Source organism: Callorhinus ursinus, unplaced genomic scaffold (genome assembly GCF_003265705.2).
Source record: "Callorhinus ursinus isolate GAN/ISIS: 27379988/994484 unplaced genomic scaffold, GSC_fseal_2.0 scaffold1, whole genome shotgun sequence".
Lineage (NCBI taxonomy): Eukaryota > Metazoa > Chordata > Mammalia > Carnivora > Otariidae > Callorhinus > Callorhinus ursinus.
Genome location: NW_027397063.1, coordinates 57251097 through 57269868, shown reverse-complemented (window position 1 = coordinate 57269868; position 18772 = coordinate 57251097). Strand labels below are relative to the sequence as shown.

The 18772-nt window shown below is 33.3% G+C and overlaps 1 protein-coding gene and 1 long non-coding RNA gene across 9 annotated transcripts in view; one reads left to right on the top strand and one right to left on the bottom strand.

Annotated features, from left to right (window-relative positions):
• STXBP5L (syntaxin binding protein 5L) overlaps window positions 1-18772 on the bottom strand; it is a 404049-nt gene that overhangs the window by 81791 nt on the left and 303486 nt on the right. For 6 of the 8 annotated variants that reach the window (XM_073894175.1, XM_073894170.1, XM_073894178.1 and 3 more), the window contains exons 19-20: window positions 18377-18528; window positions 16115-16186 (exon numbers count right to left, since the gene is read on the bottom strand). In XM_073894175.1, the coding sequence (XP_073750276.1) occupies window positions 16115-16186; window positions 18377-18528 (224 nt within the window). The remainder of the gene's footprint in view (window positions 1-16114; window positions 16187-18376; window positions 18529-18772) is intronic. The other 2 variants (XM_073894179.1, XM_025868878.2) reach the window with 1 other exon arrangement.
• LOC141373020 (uncharacterized) overlaps window positions 1-18772 on the top strand; it is a 185430-nt gene that overhangs the window by 64242 nt on the left and 102416 nt on the right. The window lies entirely within an intron of this gene.

Sequence of the window (18772 nt, the reverse complement as noted above, 5' to 3'; positions counted from 1 at the left end):
TGTTGATAACTAGGCATGTTAGGTAACATAGTACAGCAATTCTGGATATTGATTACTGATGCCCCTCTCCCCTTTCTGGTTTTTGTTGTTGTTTGCTTGTTTAGTGACTGGGCTAGACTATTTTAGTGAAGTTTATTTCCCTTACATTGTGAAGACTTTGATGTTGCTTATCAGAGGGTGTAACCACCAGTGTGCATAGAGTCACCCTGGGATGGCAGTAGTTTTAGCAGGGGTCTCTTTCCCTGATCTTTCTGTTGATATCAAATCCAGCTACCAGGTATCACAGTCACAGCCAGGTGAATGTTTTATTGTTTTTGACAATGCCCCAGGATATGTATTACTCAACATTCTAATCCAATTTAGGCAGAGGTCATATTTGAAGCCAGTCTTTGAGATTTGTTCAAATCCCAGTAGGGGTCTTAGTTGTCTCTTCTTGGTTCTCTCTGGTGAACAGCTCACCTATAGTCTAGCTGGTTGCTCTTAATTAAGAGGAGCTACCAGCCTCTTATTTGATTTCCACCAAATACTTCATTGGTTTTGAGGGCATCCTTGGGCTTGAACTTCCCCAAATTTTGTTTCAATAAAGCTTGTACCTTTGGGGAGAGCTTCAGAGTTCCCTATTTTATAGACTGCCTCTTCCTCTGGGCAAAACTTCTGAGCCACTAGTCTGAACTCTGGGCAGGTGTGGTAACCTCTGGCTTTCCAGCTTTACTTTTCTGGCATGAAATATTTATCCTATGAGCAAGCTGAGTGGGAGCAGTCAGGGCCTCAGCATTTTGGCTTGCTATACTTGGGGTAGATATTTTGTGCTATGAGTCAGGCATTGGCAGGGGAGGGGAGCCTTTGACCTCTTGGCCAGACTCACCAGGAATTTGTCCTTTTCAACTTGGAGAAGGAGGGGATGAGAAATGCTGGCAACCCGAAGGCAGGAGAGGTATGGACAAGTTGTGACTCAGTGTCAAAGAATCACTTTTTACCAAGTGTCAGGTTTTCTTGAATAAATGTTTCTTTCTTTTCTATATCCCCTTAGGACAATTTCCAGAGGTTTTAAGTGATTGTTTTGTTAAAACATAGTTTTCCCCAGTTATACTTTTTCTCTGGAGAATGTGTCCATGATGCTCCTCAGGATGCCATTTGGAAGTCTATCGTGTACCTGGTATTTTAAAAATAAATACATTTCTTGTTTTCCTTTTATTATATAGAAAGATAATTGACTTTGTATATTGTGTACTCTTCAACGTTGCTAAGTTCACATACTGTTTTTATAGCTTTTTTTTTAGATTCCTTTGGGTTTGCTCAATACACTATAATATCATTGGCAAATAAAATTAATTTCAATATTTTCTTTCTAAACCTTAGGCATATTATTTTTTATCCTGCTTTTGCCCTTACTAGGTCATCAAATACAATGTTGAAGAAAGGGGATGAGAGTGGACATCATTGCCTTGTTACTAATTTTAGTGGAAAAATATCCAATATTCCACAATTAAGAATGATGTTATTTGTAGGTTTTTCACTGATGGGCTTTATTCATTTGAGGAAATATTCTATTCCTTGTTTAATGGTGATTATTCTAAAGTGTCAATTCACGAGAAGTTTTTTTGCATGTATTGAGGTGATTATATAAATTTATCCTTTATTATGTTAATTAGGTGTTCTCCATCGATTAGTTTTCAAATATTAAACTTAGATTCCTGGGATAAATCTACCTTGGCAATGATATTTTATCTTTCTTATATATGTTTGTCTTCCATTTGCTAATATTTTATGATTTTTGCGTCTATGTTTATAAGCGAGACTAGCCTATACTCTTCCTTAAGTTTGTCAAGTTTTAGTTTTTAGCACTGTGCTGGCCTCTGATAAGCAGTTGGGAAGATTTCCTTTCTTTCTTTTTTCTATTCCCTGAATAGAAGATTTGCATAAGATTAGTGTTATTTCCTCCTTAACTGTTTGATAGAATTAATCAGTGAAGTTATTTGAAGCCAGCAGTTTTCTTTGTTGTGAGTAATTTTTTTTTTAAGATTTTATTTATTTATCTGAGAGAGAGACAGAGCTAGAACACAAGTGGGGAGGAGAGGGAGAAGCAGGTTCCCTGTTGAGCAGGGAGCCCGACGTGGGTCTCCATCCCAGGACCCCAGGATCATGACCTGAGCCAAAGGCAGATGATTAACCTACTGAGCCACCCTGGTGCCCATGGGTATTTAATCTTGAATACATTTTTTTTTTTAAAGATTGGAGGCTATTTGTATTTTCCAATGTGTTTGGCATCAGTTTTTATAATTTGTTTCTTTCAAGAAATCTCTTAATTTCATCTATGCTGTCAATTTACAGGCATATAGTTGTTGATAGCTTTATTATTTTTAATGTCTGTAGAAAATCCATAGTAATGCCCTTTTTTTCATATCATATTGGTTATTTACTTTTTTCCTCCTTGATGAGTCTTACTAAGGTTTTACAGGTCTTAATAATTTTTTTGAAGAACTATCCTGTGGTTTTGTTGATCTCCTCTACTGTTTGCCCTCTATTTCATTCACTTCTGTCTTTATTTCCTTCCTTCTGTTTACTTTGTGTTACACTGTTCTTTTTTAGTGTCTTAACAAAGTTTAGATTATTGATTTGATATCATTTCTTCTCTCATATAAGCACTTATATTCTAAATTTTCCCTTAAATACTATTTAAGCAACATCTCACAAATTTTGGTATTTTGTGTTTATACTTTCAGTTCAAAAATATTTAAAAATTGGGGCACCTGAGTTGCTCAGTAGGTTAAGCGTCTGCCTTCGGCTCAAGTCATGATCCCAGGGTCCTGAGATTGAGCCCAGCGTCAGTCTCCCTGCTTGGTGGGGAGTCTGCTTCTCCCTTCCCCCTGCTCGTGCTCTCTCTCTCACTCACTCTCTCTCTCCCAAACAATGAATCATGGAACACTACATCAAAAACTAATGATGTAATATATGGTGATTAACATAACAATAAAAAATTTAAAAAAAAGTTTTGCTGTGATTTGCTTTTTAAGCCATGAGAGTCTAAATTTGGGGACTTTAAGACATATTTCTGTTAATGATTTCTAACAACTTTTTTTTTATGACCAGAGAACATACTGTGCTTGATTTCAGTCCTTTAGAATCCATTATACATGTGAATATTCCATGTCTACTTGAAAAAAATGTATATTTTCCTTTGTACGGTATAAGGATCTATTGATTTCAGCTAGGTCAATTTGGTAAAGAGAGTTTCTTAAGAGTTTTATACACTTAACAATTTTTTTTTATTTGTTCAGTTACTGAGGAGAAATGATAAATCCCAGCTATGATTGTCAATTTGTCTATTTCTTTCCTTCATTTCCTTTTTTGCTTTCTATATTTTGAATATCTCTTATTAGGTCTGTACCTGTATAAGATTTTTATACCTTTCTGATAAAGTGATTCTTTTATAATTTACAACTGCCTCTCTATATCCTTGTCTTAAAGTTTCATATAATATAGCCACATCAGCTTTCTTGAGGTTAGTATTTTGATAAAATTATTGTTCTCTTCTTTTACTTTCAATCTATTTGTATGTTTTTATAATTAAAGTGCAGCTCTTATAAACAACATATAGTAGGTCTTTTTTTTTTCATCTTGTCTCACAATTTCTGCCCTTTTTTGGGGGGGTTGCTCCATTTACATTGGTGTTTGCTCCATTTACATTTAATATAATATAATCATTGCTAGAGTTAGGTTTACGTCCATCATTTTTTTTTCAGTTTGCCCTCCTGTTCTTTTTTTCACTATTTCTCTTTTCTGACCTTTGAGAAAAAGAAATATTTTTTAGTATTCAATTTTATCTCCTCTTTGGCTACTTAACTACACCTCTGTTTTTTGTTTTGTTTTGTTTTGTTTTTTTAGTGGTTCTTCTAGGGATTATAATATGCATCTATAATTCATCACAATCTACTTTTATTTATTATTGCACCATTTCTCTTATGAAAGAAACTTAAAACATTATAACATTATGTCTTTCCCATCCTTTGTTACTATTTTCATATATTTTTCTTCTACCTGTTATCAACCCCATAATACAGTTTTTAATTGAAAAATTAAATGAACTCTTAGGGATTTTATGAAAAGACAAAATAATCTTTTATATTTACCCACATATTTATTCTTTCCAATGCTTTTCATTCTTACCATATATCTAAATCTCCATCTGGTATTATTTCCATCAGCTTAGAAAACCTCCTTTACCATATTTTGTAGTACAGGTCTGTCGATGACAAATGTATTTACCTTAATTTTAAAATATTTCTGCTAAATGTGGAATTCTGGTTTTTTCCTATTCTTTGCAGTCAATCCATCTATAGAAGGGCCACTTTTTTTCTGCATCTGTGCCCAGTCACTTGTCCCAGGTATGGAAGCAGCCACAGCTTTCTGCTCATCTATGAGTGGTTCTTTTCACTCTGGAATTCACTCAGTCAAGGTTTCTCTGAATCCAACACTTTTTAATATCCCCACAGAAAAGTATGATTTTAATTTTATCATTATATTTATCACAGGGTTTTATTATTGTTGTCATCATTGTTGTTACCATGGGAATGAACTTTCATGTGTTTCAACATCCTATCTGGAAATGGGAAATCCCTCCCTCACTTTTATTTTATATCTTGGAAATACTGTGAAAACTGGATTGAAGACATGGAAGACCAAAAGAATGGAAACTAGTGAAACTGATTAATCCATTACTGATACTAGTAGGTATCCAATGAAGTGCTCAGAGTACATGCCAAATAATTGTGATTTTACCAAGATTATAGTGAGATTTCCCAAAGATAAGGTGGAGAAAGTTATGTCTGATATATAGAGTAAAGCAAATTGACTAAACTTGGAAGATTTGTACAGGATTCATTAGAAAATATATAATAAATCCTGGTTGAGAACAGATACAGAAATTTTATGGTAAATAACTGAATATCAGAAGACAAAACCCCTTTGGTTATAGTGAATTATATCAACTTTTATTTAAAATTTCTAAGAGTATACAGTTGACCCTTATGTAACAAGGTTTAAACTATATGGGTCCACTTTTACATGAATGTTTTTCATGTACAGTATACTGCTATAAGTGTATTTTCTCTTCCTCATTTGCTTAGTAACATTTTCTTTAGTGGACTTTATTGTAAGAATATAGTATATAATACATATAACATGCAAGATACGGTTGGAAAGACCTTTAGTCAATAGTAAGGTATTAGGAGTTAAGTTTCTGGGGAGTCAAAAGTTAAACACAGATTTTTGACTGCACTTGCACCAACCTCTAACCTCACACTGTTTAAAGGTCAACTGTATACCTATAATGTATCTTAGTGTATAATATAGTTAAGATAGTATTTGAAGTAGCAACTTGTGAATGTTATATAAAATATCAGTATTTTTTAGGAGATTAATACCCAGTACACAAGTATCTCCATACATATAACTAGTGTACACTTTGGGGAGATTTTCTTACCCAATTATGATTCACCATAGAAATGCTCTGGTCTGAAGATTTTCCAATTTGATTGACATTTTGGTGAGATAATTTTTTGTTGTGGGGTAGTATAGGATGTTTACTGGCATTCTACTTACTAGATGCTAGTAGAGTACCCCTCCCCTAATTGTGAAGGCCATAAATATCTCCAGACATTGACAAATTTCCTGTCAGGGACAAAATCATTCCTGGTTGAGAACCACTGCTGTTAAATTATATTAGCTTGTTTTACTTGTTTGACTCATACTCAGGTTACTAACTAAACTCTAGAGAACCCAGACATTTTACTAATAGCTCCCCTACTTTTTTTTTCTTTGTTCATTTTGTTTAAAAGATGAAACCTTATATTTTATCTACTACAATTCAGTGTAGTTGCTTTCCAGCACAAATTTTTGGGGTAAAAATTTTACACTGTAAAATGATTTCAAAAAGAAAGGAAACTTACTAAAATATAGACCTGGAAATCAGAGATATAAAAACCACTTGTTTAACCAAATCATACATTCTTCAGTTTATCCCCCTCATTCTATAGTCTCTCCTTTTCTTTTATGTACCAATTACAATAAAGAAAGCCTCCGATTAACCAATCTTTGTACATATGTTCTGATTCCCATCCCCTCTCCCCTTCTTAAGGATTTTGCTCCTTTTGTTATTCCTTCTCTCTATCATCAATCACTCTTTCTCTAGGTATCATTCCATATTCACCTTAACTTTAAAATATGCTCTTTATCTAAAATGAAAGCACAAAAAGTTCCTCCTCTTAACCCTTTATTCCAGTCCAGGTACTGACTTATTTTTCTGCACTCCTTTATAAGACATCTTAAAAGAGTTATCTACTTGCTCTGTTTCCTCACTTGCCATTCTTCTTTTTCATATAGTTTTGGTTTCTATCCTAATACTTTTCCCTAACTACTTTTTAAAGAGTCACAAAGCAAGACCCACTAGTCATTTTTCTAAGCTTATCCTGTTTTTCCTATCTGCAGCATTTAACATGGCTAACCATTTCCTGAAACACTCCCCTTTATTTTGGCTATCATTCCATATTCACCTTAACTTTAAAATATGCTCCCAGTCTCCCCATTTTTTTCTCTTCTCTGTGGCAAGTCCTCTGAGCCAGCTGCTCCTCTTCCTTTGAAGTTTAAATGTTGAAATTCCTGATGTCTCTGTCCATAATCCTCCCTTTCCCTCCCTCTGTTCCTCTTCTCTCCCCTGCCTGTGTAATTTCATTTATTCCTATGTCATTATACACTATCTGTATGCTAAAGACTCAAATTACAGCACTGATATTCATATTTGTTTACTTGTCCACTTGATGTCTTCATTTGGATAAGTGACAGACACACCAAAATTTAACATATCTAAATCTGAAGTTTTATTCCTTATTACCGTGCTCAATCCCAACCCTAACTTCATCTTTGTATCATGGCACAATCAGTGTCAATCAGTTCAAGCCCGAATCTGGGAAGAATCTTTGATTCCACTCTCCGATCTGCCACATTGAATTATAATTAGTAGCTCTGTAAGTACTAATGATTCTTGGCCCTGTCCTTTTTCTCTACAATAACACTGCGAAAACCCTAGTTAAAGCCACCTTCTTTTCTTGCCTGGAGTATAACACTGGCCTCCTAACTGGTATGCTAGCTTTTCTTTTTTTCTTTTTTTCTTTTGGCCCTGTAATATATTCTTCATGCAGCAGTGTGGATGATATTTTTAAGACATAAGGCATATCATTCCCCTGCTTGAAATAAAATGGAATTTCTCGTAATTGACTCAGAAACATGTATAATCTTGTCCCTGCTCATATAGATATCAAAATCTTAACTCATTTTCCTTTCTCAATAGTTTTCTACTACATTCCTAGCCTCCTTGGCCTTCTTTCTATTTCTAGAAGATAGGTCCTTTACCACCTCAGAACCTTCTTATAGGCTGTTCACTCTGCCTGGAATACACTGCTCCCTGCTGATTATGTGGCTAATTCTTTTTTGAAAAAAGCTTTATTGAGGTTTAATTTACATATTTATAAAGTATATTATTTGATACATTTGATAAATTTTGATATATGTATATACCTGTAAAACTATCTCCATGATCAAGATAATAAATATATCCCTCATGCCCAAGAGTTTGTGTCTTTTTGTAACCTTCCTTCCAGCCCTTCCCATAAGTGCCCCTTCCCATCCCTAGGCATTGATCTGCTTTCTGTCACTACACATTAGTTTTCATTTCCTAGAATTTTATATAAATGGAATCATACAATATGCACCCTGTCTTGCCTGTTTTCTTTTACTCAGTGTAATTATTTTGAGGTTCATCCATGGTACAATACTCCTCATAATGCACTCGTATGGAAAGAAAAAGAGGGAGGCATACCATAAGAGACTATAAAGAACAAACTGAGGGTTGCTGTAGGGGATGTGGGGGGGGGATTGGGTAATTGGGTGACGGGCATTAAGGAGGGCACTTGTGATGAGCAGTGGGTGTTATGTAAGTGATGATCACTAAATTCTACTTCTGAAACTAATATTACACTATACACTAACTAAAATTTAAAAAAAAAACTTGAAAGATTTAAAAAGAGGAAAAAATAATGCATTCCTTTTTATAGCTTAGTAAACAGCTGAATGGATATAACAGAATTTGTTTATCCACTTACCTAATGTGGAGATTTTAGTTATTTTGACTACTGCAAATGTTTCAGTGTTTGATTGCTATGAACGTCTTTGTATTGGTACAAGCTTTCTTGGGGTGAATAACTAAATATAAAATGATGACATCACATTATAAGTGTATGTTTAAATCTTTAAGAACCTGCCAACTGGTCTTCCATTGTACATTCTTACCAGTAGGGTGGGAGAGTTCTATTTCTTCCACATTCTTGCCAATACTTGGTATGATCAATCTTTTTAAATTTTAGCCACTCTAACAGATGTATAATGATATCTCATTGAAATTTTAATTTGACTTTCCTAATGATGAATGTTGAGTATCTTTTCATATGCTTATTTTTTTATTGTTTACTTCTTTAATTTGTCGATTGAATTATAAAAAAGGACCATCATTATATTTCTGGAATATTCTCTATTCAATCATTTTTGATATTTAGCTAGATTTGATTTCCTAAATGTTTCCCTTTGTTTTTCAAGTTTTTATTTAAATTCCAGCTAGTTAACATACAGTATGATATTAGTTTCACGTGTAGAATTTAGTGATTCATCACTTACATACAACATTCAGCGCTCATCACAAGTGCTCTCCTTGACCCATCACCCATTTAACCCATCCTCCCTCCCAACCCCCCCCAGTAACTCTCAGTTTGTTCTCTAAAGAGTCTGTTTTATGGTTTGCCTCTCTCTCTCTCTCTATTTTTTTAAATCCCCTATGTTCATCTGTTTCGTTTCTTAAATTTGACATATGAGTGAAATCATATGGCATTTGTTTTTCTCTGACTTATTTCTCCCTTAGCATAGTACACTCTAGCTCCAACCACATCATTGCAAATGGTAAGATTTCATTCTTTTTGATGGCTGAGTAATATTCCATTGTGTATATATACCACATTTTCTTTATTCATCAGTTGAGGGACATTTGGGTTCTTTCCATAATTTGGCTATTGTTGATGCTATAAACATCAGGGCACATGTATCCCTTTGAATCAGTATTTTTGTATTCTTTGGGTAAATCTCTAGTAATGCAATTGCTGGATCAGAGGATAGTTCTATTTTTAACTTTTTGAGGAACCTCCATACTGTTTTCCACAGTGGCTGCATCAGTTTGTATTCCCACAAGCACTGTAAGAGGCTTCCCCTTTCTCTATATCCTCACCAACACCTGTTTCCTGTGTTGTTAATTTTAGCCATTTTGACAGGTGTGAGGTGATATCTCTTTAGAGTTTAGTTTTGACTGGTAGTTCCTTGATGATGAGTGATGTTGAATATCTTTTCATGTGTCTGTTAGCCATCTGGATGTCTTCTTTGGAAAAATGTCTATTCATGTCTTCTGCCCATTTTTAATCTAGATTATTTGTTTTTTGGGGTGTTGAATTTTATAAGTTCTTTATAGATTTTGGATACTAACCCTTTATCAGAAATGTCATTTGCAAATATCTTCTCCCATTCTGAAGGTTGCCTTTTAGTTTTATTTCCTTCGCTGTTCGTATGCTCATTTATTATCAGTATATCTTCTTTTGTGAACTACTTATTCAAATTTTTACCCATATTTTTATTGGGGTGTTTGCTTTATTACTGAGCTTTTAGGACTTTAATAATATATTCTATTCTATATAGAAATCCCTTATAGGATATATGCTTTGCAAGTATTTTATCCTAGTTTGTGGCTTAACTTTTCATTCTCATAACAGTGTCATTTGAAGAGTAGAAATTTTTACTTTTAAAGAAGTCCAATGTAGTCATATGTTCTTGTATGAATTATGTTATTGGTATGTTATTTAAAAAACTTTTGTGTAACAGTGTCACAAAAATCTTTTTTTCTAAATTTATAATTTTTGGTTTTATATTAAGGCTCATTATTTATAAGTTAATTTAAAAAATTTTACCACAGAGTATGGATCAAAGTTAATTTTTTTTACACAGGATATCCAATTGTTTAAATACCATTTGTAGGAAAGACTATCCTTTCTCTACATAATTGCCTTTGCACCTTTGTCAAAAATCAGCTGTTCATATATGTGTGCGTATATTTCTGAAGTTTCTATTGTTTCATTGATCTATTGTGTTTGGACCAACATTATTCAGTAACACCAATTTTTTTTTTTTTTTTTTTTTTTTTTTTTTAGTCTTGAAACTGGGTAGTATTGGTTTTCCAACATTGTTCTTTTTTCAAAAGCTGCTTTGGGTCTAAATCTTTTGCATTTCTGTATGGACTTTAGAATCAGTTTGTCAATTTCTATTAAAAATCTCCCTGGGCTCCTGGTTGGCTCAGTTGGTTGGACATCGGCCTTCAGCTCAGGTCATGATCCCAGGGTCCTGGGATCAAGTCCCGCATTGGGCTCCTTGCTCGGTGGGGAGCCTGCTTCTCCCTCTGCCTCTCACTCCCCCTGCTTGTACTCTCTCCCTCTCTGTAAAATAAATGGATAAAATCTTTTTTAAAAAGGCTCCTCAATTTTTATTGGAATTGTATTGAATTACAGATCAATTTGGAGAGAAGTAACATCTTAATATCGAGTCTTCTGAAACATGAACATGGTGTAATTCTTCATTTTGGGGGGTATTCTTTAACTTCTCTCAGCAATGTTTTCTGGTTTTCAGTGTATAGGTCTTTCATATTTGTTGTCTTATTATGGCTAAGTGTTTCCTATTTTCGATGCCATTATAAATGATATTTTCAAATTTCAATTTCAGGTTGTTTGTTGTGGGTAAATAGAAATAAAATTGATTTTCATACATTGACCATATATCCTGCACCTCATTAAACTCATTTATTAGTTCTAGTAGCTTTCTGTAGATTTCTTTAAATTTTCTTTATAGATGATAATTTCATCTATGAAAAAAGATGATTTAACTTCTTTTCCAACCTAGATAACTTTTTTTCTTGCCTGAGTACACTGGCTAGAATCTCCAGTACAATGTTAACTAGAAGTGGATGTTAATTAGAAGTTTTTTCTAGTCTGGCTGTGGGGAATAGGCACTATTTCCTTTGAGTGCTGGGCACTGTTTCCTTTAATTCCTTCAGATGGCTCTTTCCCTGCTTAGTTCATCATAAGTATGTGTTGATCAGTACTTTGTTGAGGAAATTCTGTAGATCTCTGGGATCCTCTTTGTAAACTATAGCTGCTTTCATTTTCCTGGTTTCTCATCTCCATCTCATCAACTCTGGGAGTCAACAGGTTTCCTCCTGGGTTTCCCCTCCTCCTTTGCTGCAGTCTAGAAACTCTCAAGGCAGTAAACGTGTGGTTTTAGGGTTCACTTCTTTTGTTTCCCATTTGTCAGAGATTACTGTATTTCATTGCCTGATGTTCTGTGTCTTAAAAAAAACCATAGTTTCATTTATTATATCTGTTTTGTTGTTTGTTTATTTCAGGCTAGATGTTAATCTGGCCTGTTTCTCTATTGAGGTCTGAAGTGTAAGTCCAAAGCATTGTCTGTTTTCTTCTTATCATAAAGCTTCACTTAAATGTTTCCTCCTCAAATAGGCCCTTCTGTCATAACACTCTCAAAACAAGGTTCACATTTCCCGCTTATCTCATTTTTCTCCTTGATAGCATTGCTATCTTTTTTCAACTGTAACAGTACATCTATGGATTCTTTATATGTTTTCTATTATAAATTGAGGAAAGAGATCATAATTATTTTACTCATCACTGTATATCTAGTGCCTGGAAAAATGTTAGACACAGAAGATGCTTAATATTTTTTTGAATGAATGAATTTTTCCCATTTATTATTTACCATAATTTTTGCTCATTTTTGTTCCTTGAGGCATTCCTTCTTTTCTTATTCTTTTACTCCTCCATTTTTTGATGTTCTCCAATTCATTTTTTATATTTATTTGCCTCTCTTTGCTAGTTCTTATTCTTATCATCCCCTCTTCTGAATTTTTCTTTATGCTTCTATTTGTGTTCCCAGTATCTGTTACCATTCCCTACACTCTGAAAAAACCCACGCAGTGAAAGCAGGAAAATATCTATAGATAGACTTGAGGCTTTCTAAGGGATCTCCCATTACATAACTAGAAACTGATGCACAAGCAAGTCTGTCTGACATGTTCTACATTAAGCCCACTTTTCAAAACTCCTTTTTGTTCAAACAGGATACTACTATTCTCTAACTAGCAAAATTTCTGTCATTTTCACAAGTAGAATAAACATTAGACTATGAGGCAGCTGACTGGGTGTTAGTCATACCATAGACTGGTTGTGATTCTGGAAAACTTATCTAACCTCTCTGTGTCTTGGTTTTTGTCTTTTATTATAATAATAATGTCTACTATTTATAGAAATGCTTTTATAAACATTAACCAAGAAAAATTCCATAAGTCTCTAAGGGATGTAGGGATTATGATTTTTTACTTTATATATGAGAAAAAAGAAACTCAGAGAAGTTAAGTGACTTGCCAAAGATTTCAGACATAATGAGTAGTTAATAAGTAGAACTTGCCTATTGCTCTTTCCAAATCATTTCACTGGTTCCACAAATCATAATCTGTCAAATACAGAGGTTTCCTTTGAGCTATAGGGTCTTATTATTCTATGATGTGAAAGATTTGCAGATGGAATAAAGTTTTAGGGGAGGGAGTTCCTTGGAACCTAAACTACAATAAAAAATGATCAGTGAAAGAGCCCAGGAAAAGATCACAATTGAGGTGTTTCTCCAGAAATGAAAAGTATAAAATTCAAAATAGAATGTGATATCATTTTGAGAGCAAAATTGATACAATAAAATATAAAAGCTGGATTTCAGAGAGCACCTGTCTAGTCTCAATTGTGAGAAATAATTTTAAATTGTTTCATTTTTGAATATATTATTTTATTGATTGTGGATAAAAACTGGAAAAAAAAGTGGTTCCTGATTATAGTATAATGCAATTGGTTTCCAATGATCCTGAAACTTTCAGATATTTAGAGACGCTCAATAATACAGTGGAAAGCATATGAAGCCTGTTTTGTATCAAATATGTGTAAGTATAATTCCCACTAATTGTAACTTTGGGAAATTAATATCTTTTGACTTCATTTTTTTCATCTGTAGAGGAAACTACAGTTATCTATTTGCCTTAAAGGGTTACAATGACCATTAAATAATATAACACTGAGTCAAATTGCTGAGCACAATCCCAGAATAGAAAAGACACTTAAAGGAAGTGGGTTAAGTTCCCCCAAATAGAGAATGCAAATATGCTTTCCTGAAAATTAGAAAACAATTCATGAAAAGGCCAAATAGTCTCTATTATAATAAAATGGAACTATAAAGATGTAATCAGGTTATATGATTAAATAAATTAAAAGCAAATTTTCATAAAATTTATTTTTAAAACATATTCCAATTAATCAGTCCTTATCAAAATATAGCATATTGATTATCAAGAGAAGACTTTAAAGAAATTTGATTTTGAATCTCATGGCTTGTCTGAACTCCTAGGGAGCTCACTGGTGGACACATAGAGGATCTTTTAATAGTCTTCTAAGGACTTGATTTTACTTCTGTCTTGACACTTCAGATCTTTGTTTAGAAGAAACTATGATTTGTTTTGCAGAATCCCAGTGAACCCTGGAACTACAGAAGCTATTTCTGCTTTCACTTGTCAAATTTGAAAAATCCTCTGGCTATTCATATGAGCAAAAAGAGCCAGCTACATGCTCTATCCTAACCATCATCATTTAATTACTGAGCACGTATTTGTGCTAGGTGTAGAGAGTATAAAGAATTTGAGATCTACTCTTCAGGTTCTTGCCATGCATTTGGAAAGGTAGAGCATATGCATAAAAATAAGTAAACATACAAATGAATTTATGCTAAGTAGTAACTGGTTCACATACTTCCACATACAAGCTTATACACTATAGGCATTTAAATAAAGAAACTGGCACAATAGGGCTCTGATGGCAGCAGGAAAGGTTTACAACAGGAAGTAAAATTTGAGAGGGCATTTCCAGAGAGGGGATGATATGAATAAATTATGAGGGTAGCAAGATATGTATACTTGGCTTAAGGGGAGTGTTTTTATAGAAGAGTAGTAGAAAATTCATTTGGAAATGTAGATAGGAATTATATTTTAGAGTACCCTGAATGTTTAAAATCTTTGCTTTTTAAATCTGAAGGCAACATAAGATTATTGAAGGGTTAGAAGTAAGTGAGCATGTCTCAGAACTTCTTTAACCTTTATATCATGGTTGATACTGTAGAATTCTGACTGCTCCTGCTCTTATCTTCAGGATACAATTTCTCTTCTTACTATAAAAGCATTACATGTTTATTATAGAAATATCAGAAAATACATAAAACTAAAAGAAGAACTTGGTAAAATCTACAATCTCATGTTTGGAAACTTTTTCTATTTGTATAGATGGATACATTTTCTCTCTCTCTCTCTCTCTCTCTCTCTCTCTCTCTCTCACACACACACACACACACAAACATACACACACACATACACACACAATGTTGGGAGCATCCAACCTTGAGAAGGCTAAACTGGGATTCAAAAGCTTGAGTATGTGTGTTAAACCACCTGGAGAATATTTACAAGAAAAAGTTTTGGCTGAAACTTTTTATTTGGCAGGAAATGGGTATGAAAGAATAGAATTAGGGTAGAAGTAAGCTAATTTTTTATGTAAAGAGCAATATAGTAAGTATTTTGAGTATCATGGGCCATATGGTTTCTGTTCAACTCTGCCATTGTAGTGTGGATGCAGCCATAGGCAGTATGTAAAAGGTGAGTGTGGCTGTGCGCCAATAAGTTTTATTTATGGAAACTGAAATTTCATATAATTTTCAGGTGTTAAGAAATGTTATCATAATACCTAACAGGTTTCTGTTTTAGGAGAAGCAGAAGTCAACATAGATATCAATGTTCTATCACAATTCACCAGGAGCTGAGACAGTGAAAAGCATCCAAAAAGGGAGTGTTCTGCTAGAGTAGAAAATTAGAGGATGCTGATGATGAAAAATAAGGGCATTCCCAGAAAAATTTTATGGATTTCACAGGGATTGAGTATCTTTAGCTACAGGAAGACAATGTTTTAGGTTATTATAAATGATGTGATCCCATTAATCATCTACAAACAGGTGAGGTGAAGTCTGAAGAAATTCAAGATTCAAACAGCATTTGTGTGTGTGTGTGTGTGTGTGTGTGTATTTTATACAAATATGAAGCCATCATATATATTGTTAAGCAACCTGCTTTTTAAAAACATAACATTGATTAGTATATTGTAAATGTCTTCTTGTCAATGAATGTTCACCCCTAATATCACTAATATCATCTGCACCTGCAATCATACCCTCATTCTCCATTCTTTCTGCACTAGTTTATAGAATTGATTACTCCACCATCTTCAAATTTGCAATTTCCACCATGGTAAATGTTAATACTATTGACTCTTTAGTTTGTGACTTTAATTCCCCAATTTCATAGTGTTCATTACCTAAAATCACTATGGAAACATGTGTTTGTGTATTCTATTTTAATAAAAAGGATCAGAAGTTGGGAACACTTAGCTAACTCTAAGAAATCTAATTATTTAGAAAAAGAAAATATTGTGGCCTTGTTAGAACACTTTTATAAAATGGCCAAAGGCACAAGGTTTCCAAAACAAGAAAGCAATCAATTGTTATTGATACTGGAATGTCAGGTTTACTATTTATAAGGACACCATCGCTCTTCCTCCTCAAAACAAAAGACAGGGACTCTTGAACTAAGAGAATGTGGTCTGCAGGGTTGGAAATATAATGGGTGTGAATAAATAGGTATATGACATTAGCTATTTGAAGTATTTATACAATTATTAAAATTATCAGATTGCACTTCCATAACAAAACAAAAATTTGCATGCATGCTGAATGTGTTTTTAAAAACACATTACTAAGCACAGATGTATGGGTTTAACCAGGCATTAAGACTTAAAAAAGCTATTTGCCTAACCTTTATAGAACTTACTCTGATAGGAAGTACGGATCCGTTTCGTTAAATCAGGATAAAGGTTAGACAGGCCACGCATGCAAAAGTTGTCTTTGGAACATGCCAGAACATCAGCATCAGCAGCAGGCAGAGGAAAGAGAGAAAAATAGTCTAAAGTGAAAGGAAGGGATATCATACCAGAATCTAGAACAGCCAAGATGAAGAAATTGCAGCAAGTTTAGGTAGTCAAATTAGAAAGGAGATATTAAAAAAAAATCAATTAGAAAGAGGTGATAGATGAATGATGAGAGTGTTGTAGTAATTTTACTTAATCAAATATCCTATAAGAATAGATGTCATATTTCTCATTCATTTTATGTAGTAAACTTATTTCACTTGTAAATAATATGTTTGTTACCTCATAAAAATCAAAATGCTTGTCCTTAGTCTTGAGTATTAACAAGAAAGCTTAGGGATTTTAGTTTTTGGTAAACACAAAGTGAGTACTCATTGTAGTGATTTTATACATGAAATATGAACAAAGTTTATGATTTCATCAGTTTTTTCCTGATTTTAAAGTCACCAAAATTCTAAGCTCTAATCATAATTGAGTTTCAATAAGTTTAAATTAATAACAGTCTTATTATGCTCGTCACAATATACACCTTGTCATCCCATTGTGTATATCCAGTAAGTAACTTAGATGCTGTCATAGGATCCACAGTTTTTTAATTCAGTTTGGGCTTTCCACATACAAATGTTGCCTCCTAACCCCTAATATCTTCCTATCCTAGAGTCCATAAACTTTCAAAAATCAATGTTCTCTTTCCCAATCATGAGGGTATCTTATGGTAAATGCGTGCACAATTTCTCTTATTCTGCCGTTCTTTCAAAAGCTGGAAATAGTAGAGGCAGAACCTATAGAATTTGAACTTTCCAGCATTCCTAAAATATTGCTAAAAGCTGAGATCCCTAACAAAAAAACAGAGATTCCAAGTTCTGAAGGAGAAATTTTGTGCTCTTGAAAAGGGTCTAAGTTAGCAATGTGGAAAGGGTTGAGGTTTATTTAAAAAAAAAAAAATTAACACAAAGGGAGAATTTCAGCATGTCAAGTTAATTTTTCATTAGTCCAAAAGGAAACTTTTTTATAGCTGTTTTATTATGTTATGTTAGTCACCATACAGTACATCATTAGTTTTTTTATGCTATGTTAATTATCATACATTACATCATTAGTTTTTGATGTAGTGTTCCATGATTCATTGTTTGCATATAACACCCAGTGCTCCATGCAATACGTGCCCTCCTTAATACTCATCACTGGGAAGAAACTTCTTTTATTATAACATTCAGATGTTAAGTTTCGCACATTTGTTATTTAGAAAATAATACCTATTATCATGTTATCTTTCTAGATGAAAACATTCTTTACATGAGTATATTTAATAAGAGCTTTAATAATCAACTGAATTTTTAAAATCAACTGATTAAAAAAACAAAATCTAATAGAACTAAACACATAATACTATAGATGTATTTCCATCTGCAAATCTTTGAGCTCAACTAATTTTTTGTCAACTATAGTACATCAGTGGACAGAAAATGTACAAAATTTTGTCTATTTACAAAGCCAACTATTCAGATAAATATTGAAATTTCAGTAAACTTTGGATAATTTGGTATATCAAAATTTGTCATTGTATAGAAATTATTTCTGCTTATATCTTAATTAACTATATATAGTTAAACAAATTTATTGGCCCTGTCAAGCAAAATGTTCTCTTTCATAGCATTTAAAAATGTTAATAATGTTTACTGCATTTGTGAAAATGCCTCCAAGAAAATCACCATCCAACAAGGAAAGGTGACAGCTAGAATATGGAGTTTAAAAAATTAAAAATAGTGAAATACTTAAAATTATATTTTTAAAGAGTCCAGATATAATAGGAGAAAATTATCCTGTTAAACACAACCATTGCAAACAAATTTTTCAACTACAGAACCTGATTTTCATAGCATTTTTATATTTAATAGCTTCTTGTTTTCTGTTATTTCTTAGGAATTCGACCTAAGATACTTGAGATGCTTCCTAACTTTGACAGCAAATTGAAGTTTAAACACTTCATTTACACTTTCAAGATTCTCACTATGTTTCTGCCCAATTTTATTCACATATCATAAATTATGTTGACTTTATATTGCCATGCATTTGAACCATATCATAGAAGAAAGATAAGAAATCCAAATGTAAGAAAACGGATGAACTAATCAAGCTCATAACCATTTTGTTTTATCTCCTACCTGCAATGAACTGCTTGTTTTTTCGAGGTGACCGTGGTTGACGTTGGTATAGGTCACTTGATCTATATAGGTCAATGGTCCCCATGCTTAACAGTACTGTCTTCTGTATAAAATCCACCACAGCCAACCCATTGCAGTTCCCAAATGCAACTCTGAGAGAAAAAAAATATGCAACTAGAATGTATCACAGCAATCATTATTATTTTTATCTTTGAATAAAAATAAGATAATTAGAAAGTAATGCCTTAGGGTTGGGGAGGTTAGATCATGATTGGTATAATATCAGGAAGGATATCATGCCTTTACATAGGATAGGTTAACCTTGTATAGTAGCCATGACCCCTGCAGTCATATTTCAGCATTAATTTTATTAGTAGGTAGCGATTACCCAATCTG